Source organism: Sphaerodactylus townsendi, linkage group LG05 (assembly GCF_021028975.2).
Source record: "Sphaerodactylus townsendi isolate TG3544 linkage group LG05, MPM_Stown_v2.3, whole genome shotgun sequence".
In the NCBI taxonomy this organism is placed as follows: Eukaryota; Metazoa; Chordata; class Lepidosauria; order Squamata; family Sphaerodactylidae; genus Sphaerodactylus; species Sphaerodactylus townsendi.
In genome coordinates, this window is record NC_059429.1 from 24,669,942 (window position 1) to 24,684,166 (window position 14,225).

The following is a 14,225-nucleotide window of genomic DNA, read 5'->3' on the forward strand; positions in this document are numbered from 1 at the left end:
TATAGAGATGTATTAATTGGAGGAGATACCACCTGGTATGTGACATAGTATGACTAGATGAATTGTAATAGGCTATGGCCCTCATCTCCTAGCCAATGGAGAAGTGAGGGAGGGATTGGGTGGTCCTGAAAAAGTAATATAAACTGTTGTAGAACAAAGAAAGGGTGTGCCTACTACTGGGTAGGCACCCGATCTTGCAAGACCGTAAACCAATAAAAGCTTTGTTATCTGCTTCACCAACTTTGTCCAGATTATTTTGAGGGTCCTTGGACCCACGTTTCTAACACTAAGAATTCTGCAACCGGGTGTGTCTGCTGTGTGCTCGCTGCGGTGGGGAGGGAGAAACTCCAATGAAGAGGACACGGTTTCACCACGAACAGGTTTGGATCTGTGTGCAAATTTCAAGTGGAGATTTGACCATTGAAGAGAATGTAGTGAGATAAGCTGCTTTGGGTCCCCATTGGGAAGAAATTTTATTATTACTTTTTCATCTCATTCTCCTTCCACGAAATTCATTGTGAAATACATAGCACAGCTCTCCTCCACTTTATCTTCACAACAACCCTGTGAGTCAGGTCACACTGAGAGTCAGGTCACACTGAGAGAAAGGCTGCCTAAAGTCAGCCAGTGGGCTGGCATCATGGTGATGACTGAGTAGAGATATGAACGTGAGTCTCTTCAGTTTAAGAATGATATTCCAACTATGATGCTGGCTAGAGAGTAAAGACTACCATTTGCTGGATTTCACACACACAACAGATGTATGGATTGGAATTTCTATTTGCCAAAGTGGTCCCCTCTAGTTACAATCAATTTCTAAGCAAAATGTGTGTTAAAATTAAGTAAATAAAATGCTGCTGAACTGTGGGGGAAGGAAAAGAGCAAAGGAAGTGAGTTTTTCAGAGAAGCCCTATCCTGTTTGTACCACAACAGGTTAGTTATTGTAGCATTATTGGTAGATGGAGTTATGACAATAGGCTGAAGAAAGCTTATACAAATTGAATTTATGCCGTATTCACTATTCCAAGCCAAATTCCAATGTGTGTTTGAGTAATCCAATGCACCCCTTCAAAAGATTTTGGTGGTCAAAGTCTGTGTGTTTCACAACTCCCAGAGTCTATTTCAAACACCCAAAGGCTTGATATACACATTCAGGTAAACTGGAATATTTATTTCGTTTAGATTTCCTCTCCATTTCTGCATGTTGAATAATCTGCGCCAGTACTGTGAAATGAGGGGATGAGAGGGGACGAATTTCACCACAGAGGTTAACGCTGCATCCCTGGAAAAGTACTTTTGAACAAACTCGTAAAGTTTGGAGTTTGTTTTTTTCTAAACTTTTTTACTAGGCTACATTCTGTGGCGCCAACCCCCCCTCCCCAAACCCACTTTCGTAACAAAGGCTGTGATTGTCCAGAGACTTCTGGAGATGGAAGAAATGTTCACCTATGATTTCCCTGCTTCTCGCCTCCCCCTGCAGCCCCAAATATTTTCTGAAATGCTGCTCCTAGAGGAAAATTTAAGGTCTGCAGTGAATTTGATGAAATCAGTGAATATGGATGCTGTTTGGAGAGTAGCCTCCAGGGCTTTATACTCGGCCGAGGTTCCTCCCCTCCCCAGAATCCACCCTCCCTAGCTCCATCCCAAAATCTCAAGGAATGTCCCAACCCAGAGTTAACAACCCTATGTATTCAGAGTGATTTATTTGCTGCATTGACACTTTTCAAGAATGTGGGAGAAGTACAAAGTACACCTTTTGAAAACCTTCCCCCCCCCCACACACACACCTTTTCCCCCTTTTCAAGTAACTTTCTAGTTCTTGTGGTTGTAGACAGAGGTGGAATCCAGCAGGTTCTCCCAGGTTCCCGAGAGTAGGTTACTAATTATTTGTGTGTGCCGAGAGGGGGTTACTAATGGGTGATTTTGCCACGTGATTATTGCCTTAGTTACGCCCCTCCTCTCAGCAGTAGCGCGCAGAACTTGAAGCAGTCTAGCAGGAGGTGCACTGGCGTGCGTGGCAGCCTGCGCCTGCGTGCATTCGTTTCCCGCCCAAGGACCGGCGCAGCGGCTGCGTCCTTGCCACAGCCCCGCCCAGGAATGCCCCAGCCCCAGAATGCCCAGCCACGCCCCCGTCGTGCCCCGCCCAGCCCCATTGGCGCTACACCACAGTTTGAATCCCACCACCATGGGAACCTGTTACTAAAAATTTTGGATCCCACCACTGGGTAGAAATACACTGGAAGGTGTGTGAACAACACCTGCTGAAATCTCAGAAGACCCAAATAGCCCCTAAGAAGTTTTCCAACATTACACAGGTGGAGCTGCAGGACCCTGTACAGCTCTGCTCCATAACAACCCCCACACCCATCCCTGTAGCTGCAACAGACATCTCAGGACTACATCAAAGGTATCATGCACACTTGTTTATTTGGAATAATGTTGCAAAGCTCCCTACTGTTCTGCACAATTTTAATGCTGAGAAGGGAATGCTTAACCCTTCCACTGCTGTAACTTTCCTCTACCCCTACCCCTTTCACCTGCACTTAACTACCACCAGTGTTCTAGCCCCTTGTTTACCTTGCAAACATAGGCCCAGACCCTGCAAAGGGGAAAGGAGCCAACATCCCCATTCCCACTCCTCCTCCAAAACAAAGTAGCTCCTCGCCAAGACTCTTTTCAAGCTATTTAATGGCTGTAGTTTGTGATATGCATGTTGGCTCTCTGAGGATGATTCTTGTGCACTTAATATATACTGGAAGGAATATTTTAAAGTGAATGTAATATAAATAGGTGGCTTTCATATATTAAAACATGGTTGGGCAAAATGTTATCTCAAACACTACTTTTACCTCCGACTCAGTACAGCCATGCTTGCTACCAGTGGAACATTCTTGTGAACAACGGACTTAAAGGCTAACCCCAGCAGTAGGTCATTAGAGGACAGGGTGAAAGTTCTATCAGGTGGGTAGATGCACTGCTTTGTGCTCCTGCCCCAAAATACCTAGCTAGCAAAGACACAGATGTGAAAAAGCAACCCTAGCCATGTTGCGGCAGATGCCATGGAATGAGAGCTTTGGGCAGAAATGACATATGGAAGTCCTCCAACACAAACACTAGTGTTACCATGCTGCTCTTGCACAAGTGGTGTTCATTTCAACAGGGCTTGCATAAGACAACTTCCTGGTGATTTATGCCACATGTTCATCATCAGTGGGAGGGAGGTAGATAATGTGGATAGTCGGTGGTCCTTCTAATATGTCATGTCCTCCCACACCACCTGCCTCTCCAAATTCTTCATATGCTAGAAAGTTTGACATCATAGGCAACCATGTTGAAATTGTCCCAAGCGAAGAGTTTCTTCTCTGCTGGGTTGTAGTCTACCATACTGCTGTATCTGTAGCGGTTCTGAAAGCGGATGTTCAGGGGTACACTGGTGCCTGTGCTGGTGTGATAAACAAAATTCACACTGGCTTCTGGTGAGGAGTAGCTGTTTATGGTGTACAGGGAGCCACAAATCATGAAAGAGTTGGCTACTGACTGCTTGCGAATGTTGGTCTGCCAGGTCTGTTCAATCTCAAGGGTCTCTGGTTCCAATTTAGAAAGCAACATAGCTCCCTTGGCCTCTAGAGTACTGTAAATTACCCACAACCCTTTCTCATCAACTGCTAGGTCAATGTCTGTGTACCCACCCCATGAGTAGGGGAACTGTCCATGGTAGCCAGCATTACGCAGTTCCTTTTGGACCACGACGACTTCAGTCTTCAGGTCGTACTTAGCCAATATTCTGGACTTGCGGCGCTGGAAATATAGGGAGCCCCGATAAACAACAGCTCCGGTGCTCTCCATGGACCGAGGCAATACATGAACTTTTGAAGGATAGCCCTTTATAAATTGGTCTTCATTCTCATACTCAAAGACTTGGCGGACATCTGTGCCAACGGTGTCAACTCTCCAAGTTGTCTCGTGAGTGTATGGAGTCACAGGTTCTGGATCCCTCATCCACACACCATACTTACCAGCAATGGTCTCTGCCTTACGTAAGGTCCCAGGTTCACCAACCCAAACCAGCATTCCACATCCTGTTTCAGGACATTAAAAAAAAGCCAGTTACCCTTTCCAGTTGGAATAGATAGCAACTTTTCTTAAAACCCTGTATAAACTGTGTAGGCCAAGACTGAAGCGCTTTTGCTAAAATCAGGTTCAGCCTGTAAATGGGATCTGTCCTTAGTGTGGTAGAGTCATTGTTTATGTGTATGTGGGTGCTCTGTAAAGTCACAGCTGACTTGTGGCAACCTGGTAGGGCTTCCAAGACCAGAGATGTTCAGAATTGGTTTGCCATTGTCTGTCTCCACATCACACTCCTGGTATTCCTTAGTTGTCCACCAAATACTAACCAGGGCAATCCTGCTTAGCTTCTGAGATCAAAGATCAGGCTAGCCTGGAGCTATCCAGGACAGGGCCGATAATTGCTTATACCAGAAATCAACATGGCATGTGTATGGATATGTGAAATTACTTACTATTGAGTCTAACCACAGCTTATCCATCTGCTCTAGCCAGCAATGTTCTTCCAAAGCCTGACTGGGGTCTGAACCTAGAACCGTGGTGGCGAATTTTTGGCATTCCAGATGTTATGGACTACAATTCCCATCAGCCCCTGCCAGCATGGCCAATTGGCCATGCTGGCAGGGGCTGATGGGAATTGTAATCCATAACATCTGGAGTGCCAAAGGTTTGCCACCACTGACCTAGAAGCTTCTGCTAGCGAGGCATGTGGTCAGTCACTAAGCGTTTTGTCCTCCTTATCATGAGCTGTGAACTAGGTACTGGCAACAGGGGGACATTGACTCTGATTTGTGTGTGTGCGTGTGTGTGTGTGAAGCCCTGTGAAACAGTCATTTACATTTGTATCCAACTTTCCTGCAAGGAGCTCAGAGCAGTCAAACACAGTTCTTCTCCCTGCCATCATAGCAGCCCCATGAAGAACACATGAATTTCTCTTAAATTGAATCACATTCTAGGTTCATCAAAGGCAAAATTGCCTACTCAGGCTGGCAGGAGCTCTCCGAATCTTAGTTAGAGGTCTTTTCCACATTGCCTACTTCCTGATCTTTTAATTGGCTATGCTGGAGACTGAACCCAGAATCTTCTACATTCCAAGGAGGTGCTTTTTCACTGAGCCGTGACTCCTCCTCTAAGTAGATTAGGTTGAGAGAGACTGGCCCAAGGTCAAACTAATCAACTGCATGACTGAGAGGAATTTTAATCTGGAATTGCACCAGTCTCAGTCCAACACATTTTACCATACTTCCATTTTGGTAAAAAGAAAAGAAGTAGGTTAAGGAATTTATAAATAATTATCTTGTTCTTAAATGTAAGTTGTTTCTGTCAAATGCACTGATGAAACTTTCTTTTTGATGAGGAATAAATAATTCCAGTCAGATTTTCTAGATATTCCAACTTTGAATTTCCCTGTGGAACTCCAAATTTAAAACACATGTAAAAGCTGGCACTTGATACTGTATATTTAGCTGTATATTAGGCTCATTACAGAGTTACTGCTGCACAAGAATGAAAAAGGAAGGGGGAAAAAACAAAGGGAATGAGTGGGGGCAGAAGAGAGCTGCCAGAATCTGTTTGTCAGAAGAGAAAGAAACAGGAAATATATAATAGTCTGATAGTTTGTCAAGTACAAACTTATTTATAAACTATCTTGGACAAGATGCATGATAGTTTTTACTCTGACTGCACAGATTATCATCGGAGTTATTGTTGCTTGTCAAGTAAATTAAAACAGTATTGTCATAATTTATGCCATTAAAATTAGTATGCCAATCTGCATTACTAGAATTGATGGAGGAACCTCTTCAGAATCCTCAGCTGAGAGACAAAGAAGTCGCTCGGAGCAAGCAGATTCGGAACTGCTGCAAGTTATACGGCTATTTACCGTGCTTATTTTACAATGAAGAAAAAGGCCAGAGATTCCTCCTCAACACTGTCCTTTAAAAAGCAGTTAAAAACATAAGAATTCTTCAGCTAGGTAAGGCAAGGATCCACCTCATCTGGCTTCGTCATACATAACAGAATCTGATTCACAAGGCATGATGGAGACATCCAGCACCAGTTGCTAGTCCCTCAGTAGAATACTAACCTCTTAAAATATTGTGGACTAGGAATGGAGAGATCCAGGGTCAGATCTCTACACTGCCATAGAAGCTTACTGGGTGACTTTGGGCCTGTCATACACTCTCAATATAATCTACCTCACAGACAGGGGCATAGCTTACCAAAACAGCTGGGGGACTAAGCCTGAGCACTGTGTCCCTCCAGCTGTGCCCTGTGGGGTATAGCCAGCCACATGGAGCTTGAGTGTGGGGCCAGCCACCCTGATCTCCACATGGGCCCTTTCCCCACTCACTGTTTGCTGCGCGCTACTCTCGCCGAGTAGCGCGGGGTCCGACTGCACTCCCCGCTACAGGGGCGGCTACAACGCAGCCGCCCCAACTCTGCTGCTCTTGTGCCCCCTCAGCGCGGGTCATTCTGGCGCTGCTCAAAACTGCGCCTTTTGATGACCCCGCGCCCTGCGTGGGGAAGCCCGGGGAACACGAGCCTCGCGCTAAAAAGCTCCTGGACCAGACGAACTGGACATCATTTTAAAAGTGGGGAAACAGCCATGGAGTTTACAGTGACTCCGCCCGTTTGATGTTGGCCTTAGCTGGACCCAAGCCTCACTAAGGCCAGCAGCAAACTGAGCACTGGGGACTGGTCGGCTCTAGCTTTATACCATTGCCAAGTCAACAGTGTAAAGCTAGAGCCGATCAGTCCCTGATGCTCTGTTTGTTGCTGGTCTCAGCAAGGCTTGGGGTCATCTTTAAACTGTGGGCTTCCAGCCTGCAGTTTCAAGCTGGACCCAAGTGAGCTGAGGCCGGCAATAAACAGGCCACGCCACTCCGAACTCCATGTGGAGATTGGTGGAGCAAGTTGGCTGACACTGAACTTGAACTCCACATGAAGTTTGGAATAGGGCCAGCTTCATTGGCCGCTTAACGGCACCCTTGCCCTGAATGCCTTGGGGCCAGGTGTAGTTTCAAAGTGTTCATGCAGCAATTCGCCCCACGGGAAGTGGTGCCCAGGGCTCTAGCCCCCTCACCAAGCCAGAGCATAAATAAATGGGTATCAACTATCGTGTCAGTGAACCTGTATTCTATGAACTAATCTTATCCTTTCAAAAAAGTCAGCTACTATTTCATGACAGTAGGGTTTACGCAAGAGGCCACCCTGGTAGATCACACCTAAGGAAAAGCAGCCAACTCTTCTGGCAAGATGCGTTCTAAACCACCAGTCCCAAAGAAAGCAAGCTAAAGGAAATCAAAGTCTTGTTCCACTAGCCCTGGGCTAGTCTCTTAGGGCTAGTCTACAGGTGCATCCAGTGGTGGGATCCAAAAATTTTAATAACAGGTTCTGATGGTGGTGGAATTCAAACAGTGGCGCCGCCGCACACACGCACCTCCAGTCCCTATTGGGCAGGGAGGTTGCTTTAGTAACCCCTTCTCGGCACTCAGAAAAAATTAGTAACCACTTCGAGAGAAGTATTGAGAACTGTTTGGATCCCACCTCTGGGTGCATCAGAGTTACACTGTACAATGAGCTAGACCAGGGGTCTGCAACCTGCGGCTCTCTAGATGTTCATGGACTACAAATCCCATCAGCCCCTGCCAGCAGGGCCAATTGGGCCAATTGGGCTCATTTGGCCAATTGGCCATGCTGACAGGGACTGATGGGAATTGTAGTTCATGAACATCTGGAGAGCCGCAGGTTGCAGACCCTGAGCTAGACCACTTCAAACTATAGGTGGTGACAGCCACATTTTTAAAGCTCCTCCAGGTAAAAACTTCCTGCAAATTCATAATTAGCACACCAGGGATAATGGTTCCAACTAGGGCTGCTGACCTTCAGGTGGGGCCTGGAGATCTGGAATCAAAGTTGATGTCACCTGGAGAAAATGGCTGTTTTGGAAGGTTGACTCCATGGCATCATACCCTGATGAAGCCCTTTCCTTCCCTAAACTCTGCCCTCCACAGACTCACTCACAAATCTCCAGGAATGTCCCAGCCCCACTGTTGGCAACTCTCGCTCCAGCCTAGCCCTTCACATGTTCTAGTTTTATGCATCCAGATATTGTGAAAAATGTGATTATTCCCCTGAAGTTTTAAGTAGTCCAGCATTTTACTATCTCAGCTTTTTGCTACCTTTTTGCTACCAAGGAAATGTCTAAACCAGACCGGAGTTTCTGGGAGTGAGCCATAACTATAGATCAGTGGTGGCGAACCTATGGAACGGGTGCCAGAGGAGGCACTCAGAGCCCTTTCTGTGGGCACGCGTGCACAGAGTCCGTCATGTGGAGGGGAGGAAAATCACCCCCCCACACACACACACATCTAGGCTGGTCTGGGTGCAATCGTTTACCTGGGAGTAAGCTCGATTGCTGGCAATGGGACTTGCTTCCGAGTAAACCCTCTTAGGGTCGTGATTCACCCATTCGAAGTGTTGCACGGTTGCTTCACCAAGCTTACTCCCGAGTAACGCGTTTCTAAACTAAAACCTCAATATTCAGATTAAATTGCCGTATTGGCACTTTGCGATAAATATGTGGGTTTTGGGTTGCAATTTGGGCACTCGGTCTCGAAAAGGTTCGCCATCACTGCTATAGATGGAGGGCAGCAGGATTTTAATATTAAAACAGCCTGGAAGCAAGAGCACTGTACTGTGCTGGAAGCACTGGAGGATCCACTTGCCTCAGACCTGAACCACAGCAGCAATTATTATGGGACAACCTCCCCAGGCCCCTCTCTTTTGATCTTCAGAGGCAATTGAAGACCATTTTATTTACATCTGCATTTCACTAATTTAGTTTTATTTACTGGCAATCCTGACTGAAAATGTTAAACGGTGGTCTTTTATGTGTTTTTTAAAAATAATTGTTTTATTTATATTGTAAGCCTCCCCGAGTTCTGCAAGGTGGAAAGGCAGCTAATAAATGTAAACAAAGTTAGCATCCCAGTGGCTGTGGCTCAGCCTGCCAGAGATGCTACCTTCAAGGTGGGACCTGGGAATCTTCCAGAATTAGAACTAATCTCCAGAAATTTCCCAACCTGGAGCTAGTTTCCACTCCCTGCTGGTGACCAGGGGAGACCTTGCAACCACTAGCCCCACCCCCATCCTGTAACGTTCCCAGTAAGCTAAAGGGCCAGTCCATTTTTTTGAGGTGTTGCTTGAAAAACTGGGTTTCCTTTCTTAGTGTGTGCCCCCTGCTTAGCAACTGTGGTGCTGCTGGTTGGAATTTTTTTCAGGACCATTTGGCGCTTGTGAAAGGGCAGCCTGGTAAAGACAACGGAGCATTTTCTTCTTCTTGGCTCCTGGGAAGCATGGATGAGAATGAGGAGGAAGCTAGAGAGGGAGGGGAATCCAGATAACATTTACATAGCAGGATTAGCAGTGACAAAAAAACCCTCATGAGAGTGCAACTAGACGTGACAGCTTCCCTTGGTCTGACCAGGGGACACGGCTGCCTTTTAAAAGTCTAACACGGCTCATTAAAAAATGCTGCAAGGGCCAGCTGCATGGCAGGACCAATGCTCTTGTGCCTTTTCAAATTCTGAAATTAGGGCGGGAGGAGCTAGGAGGAAGGGTTTGGCTAACGCAGGGTGAAACACAGCCAGAAGAGACACCAACAGGAAGTGACCGTAGCTTTCTACCTGTATCTGCAGCTTCTATACTGGAAGGAAGGCTGGATGAAGGATTTTCTGGGAAAAGGTGGGATGCCGGAACCTCTGTTAGTTCTGATTTCACCTCTTGGTAGTCCAGACTCTCTATATCCCACTTAGACACTGTGGCAAGGGCAGGAGAGGGGTGAGGAGAGAAATAAACATATGACAAGTTGGAAGCAATAGCAATCATTAAAATTATACAAGAGTTCCAAGCACTTTGCATACATTTTCTCAGTAATCCTTAAAGCAACCCTGCAATGTGTGTCAGTGTTATTATTCCCACAGTACCTGTCTTCACTCCCCCTCCGCATATGAAAGCAGCCCAGAATGGGTTACTTCCCCCTCCTTCCTCAGTGTTGCATCCCTGATCTATACTTCTACCCAAGTTTTTTTTTCATACACATCATAATATGTTACATTTGGCTCCAACAAAGGCCCCTTCCACACACGCAAAATAATGCATTTTCAAACCACTTTCACAACTGTTTGCAAATGGATTTTGCCATTCTGCACAGCTTCAAAGAGCATTGAAAGCAGTTTGAAGGTGCATTATTCTGCATGTGTAGAATGAGCCAAAGAAGCAAGAAGATGGAAAATAAGCCAGTAGTTTTCTGGACCCTGGTTCCAAAGCCAAAACTTAGCCAAGTCAGTGTGTTGTCCCCCCTAGGCAACCAACTCATTTTCTTAAAACGTAAAATATGGTTCTGTCTGAGAATCTATTGGTTTGCAGAAGCAATTTGTGCTAATGAGAAGAGGTGTTTCTAAGCTAGAAGGTTATTTTCCAGCTTTGCAACTGGTGCAACCTAAAAGTGATGATGCTCTCGTTCTGCTACCCAGGAATCCCATTCCAAAAATATTCCCCGCACAGACATGAGATCGCAGTGCTGGTATTCCATCACCCCCTATTTCTGCTGATGGGGTGAGGAAATTAACAGCTTTTTAAAAAGGCCTTCCTGGAGCCAGTTGGTCTGTGTGAAGCAAACTTGGAATACTTCTCTATGAAACATTGAGCCCCCTTCGAAAAGGCAACTGTGTGCATTCTGAAGGCCAGGGGGCGGGGAGGGGTGGGTAATGCTGCTTCATGGGGCCAGTCTTTGCAGAAAAGCACAATTATTTAGCAGAGACCACAGGCTGACTTTTCTCTTCCACTGGACTGCCTCTGTTCCATTCATGAGGGGGAATCTTCAGTGACATTTATAGTATCTGGCAGGCTGAATGAATTAATAGCAGAAAGGGAGGGAAGCGGAGAGAAAAAGGGGTAGATGCCTGGGATAGCATGGAAAAGTTTTCTCCAATCTGTTTGATTTTTCTACAGTTGGTAAATGTCATCTGCCCACCATGACGATTGATTGAATCCAGGACCAGCCCAGGAGGCTAAGCACCACAAAAGTGTAAGTGCAATTAAGAAATGAACTGAAAATACAACAAACAATTCATAACGCCATTAAGGAATTCAGAGAGGGGAACATGTGAAGGCTGCACAGTTTAGCGTTGTCCCATTTCAAAAAGCCTGTTCTGTAGCTATGAAAAAAGTTACAAAATGATTAAATTACAGGGGATTGAAACACCTTGGAAGAAGTGTGCTTGTTTTTTAAGATCTTTTCCAACTCATTGAGCTAGCACCTCTCTTCATAAGGAAGTTCTATCCATCTATTTCTAATTTAAAAAAAAAACTTCTTTAGAATCTTGCTTTTTGTTTACATAATCTTACACTCATGGGCCATAATCCTCTTGGCTGAGTTATGAAGGTATAGAATGCACTAACAGCTCCCAACCACAGAACCATTCTTGCCTCCAAACAGAATGCAGAACCCCTTCCAGGGTTTAGTCTAGATGATACCGGACACACAGCCTACCTTCTTGAGAACCTTGCAGGGAATCTCTGCTGGGTCCCTCTCTGGTCTCAGCACACTGCCTTGTTCTTAGCTGAGCCACTTCCTGGATGCTGTTCTCTAACCTCCTTACCAGCTCATTCTTCTCGTCCTCCAGTTGCCTTTTAGCCTCTTCTAAACCAGATTTGTCTTGGAGGAGGTTGCTGATTGTAGACTCCAGCTTGCTGACTTGGGTGTCCCTCTGGGCTTGTTCCCGCTTCAGGCTATCCACCTCTCTTCGAAGCAATCCCATCACAGAAAGAGAGGAGCCCCTGGCCACCTGGCTTCCATGCAGCTGGTCCACCCGATTCTCCAGAAGGCTGAGCCTTGCTCTGGCGGACTCCAGTTCCACTCGCTGGGCATTGCTCTCCCGCTGGAGAGCCTGGATGGCTGTCACTGTTTCATCCAGGCTAGGACAGCTGGCTTCATTTGCACTAGGGACTGAGAAGGAATAGATGCACCTGCCATCCTGGTTATTTGCCTTGTGGAGGTGGACGGTGCTGCCAAGTGCTTCCCACACCACCCAGACTGAGAGCAAGCAAGTCAGCAGCGCTTCCATGGCTTCAGCGCTACCTTTTGAAACCTGCTCAAAAGTAGAGGCTGGCCTCGGAAGCGCAGCATGCAAGTGACACTCCTCACACAGCTCTCTGTGAAACTGAGCTCCCACAGAACTTGTTTTCATATGTCTGCGAGTTGAGGGAGGGGTTAGGAGGGGGTCGCTGTGCCAGCAACAGCAGCACAGAATAACAGGAATCTTTCTGACCTTTTAAAAGGGGATTATGTTTTGTCTGAAAAGATGAACAGCGGTGCCCATGTTCATTCCTGCAATCTTTTTCTTTTAACACATACCAAATACATAGAGCTATGTAGAGATAGCCACCTGGCTGCAGGATGATTTCCATGTATGCTAAAATGTGTGAATAATTGTGCAATTTGGAACGTGAGTAAGTCAACGTGAGTAAGTCAACGTGAGTAATTCTGCCTAGGATCGCACTGTACATTGGAGGGTAGGGGTAGAATTCCGCTGGTCCGGCTTGCTTGCAGTTTCTTTGTCTAGAAATATATGTGTGATTCTGCATGCTGAATATGTAACCTCTGGAAGCTTCCAAAATATATATTATTCTTACTCCAGAATAGCAGCAACATGGATCTATACAAAATCAGTGTACATGTATCTCAAAGCCACTTCCTTTATAATGTCAAAATTAATAAATGGAATACCCTGTAATCTAATGGAAATTCAGTCAAGAAATAGCCAGGGGGAAATTCTAACCATTACTTACAAACAAAAAGATGCTGGCTAACACTGGAGTTCCAGTGTCCAAAATCTGGTTTCCAACCATGGCCAGGTACTTGTGTCAAGGACAGAATGCAAAGGTATCCTAAAAGTGTATTCTTAAATAACAGATTTCAATGGGTTTATACTGGAGACTCTGCATAGGATTACACTGTTAAGTAAAGTTCCATTTATAGTTCCATCTTGTGCATTTGCCCGCCCTGTCTCCATTTCCCTTCCTCCCCCTCAGCACATAAATAACAGGAAGTGGAGAGAGACTAGCACTAGGCTTGAGATTTATTAACTGTCAGCCATTTTTGTTTGGTTTGAATTCATATATACCATAGTTGTACTAGACAATTTATATTGTAGTTTTATTGTGACTCTTGGATATTGTATTAAATTTTAATTTACATTTGTAAGCTGCCCTGAGGAGACTTCAGCCTGGAATTGGGTGGGCTATAAGTATAACAACATAAATAAAGGTAAAAGTTGTCCCCCATGCAGGTACGGATCATTACTAACCATGTCACATCACAATGTTAACTAGGCAGACTTTGTTAGACTCTGTTGATGTCACCTGTATCGAGAAACATTACATGACAGTGGTGATATTTTACCAGTTTAGATGCACAGAATACCACTCAGTTAACTGTGTTGTAATTGGTCCTTAGAAACATACAAAAAAGTGCCAACCAGCCTATTGGGGATTTGAGACTTGCTCAAATTCAGTTGAAAGAGGACTGTTTTTAACAGATTTTCTGCTTGGTCTCATGTAATTCCCACCATTATTGCAGTACTTGTCCGGAATGGCTTTTCTGAACTAAGATCCCATAATCCCCAGAATAATCTTTTCTGTGGTCAAAAGGAATCCTCCTTGTTTTGTCCGTGGAAGATAGTATCCAGCCTATTACTACTGACCTACCTTACAGTGCTGAGGAAATAAATAAGTTATGGAACAAAATAAGTTATGTGAACCATACCCAACATACAGTTAACTTGTGGAACTCCCTGCTAAAGGATATAATGACCACCAGAGGGCTTTAAAAAGGGAATAGACAGATTACAGAAGAATAAACCCATTAGTGGTGGTTAGCAATGTTGGCTTAAATGTGACATCCATCTTAGTTAATGCCTGTTACTCCACGGCACCACCAGGGAAGGCTTTAGAAATTCTGTGCCTTGCCTTGTTGGGGATTCTAAGCAGCCATTGTGGAAAACATGGTGCAGGATTAGATGAATTGTTAAATCAGACTCAGAATGGCTCTTCTTGGCCCCTTCCACACATGCAGAATAATGCACTTTCAATCC

At 45.3% G+C, this 14,225-nt stretch overlaps 1 protein-coding gene across 1 annotated transcript; it reads right to left on the reverse strand.

Annotated features, from left to right (window-relative positions):
- Positions 1-2,408: 2,408 nt before the first annotated feature.
- MYOC (myocilin) lies at positions 2,409-12,273 on the reverse strand. Its single transcript, XM_048499051.1, has 3 exons — positions 11,624-12,273; positions 9,756-9,887; positions 2,409-4,079 (listed from the first exon to the last, which is right to left on the reverse strand). Exons 1-3 carry the CDS (start codon positions 12,195-12,197, stop codon positions 3,295-3,297), a joined length of 1,491 nt encoding a protein of 496 aa, XP_048355008.1. The 5' UTR covers positions 12,198-12,273; the 3' UTR covers positions 2,409-3,294.
- Positions 12,274-14,225: the final 1,952 nt, after the last annotated feature.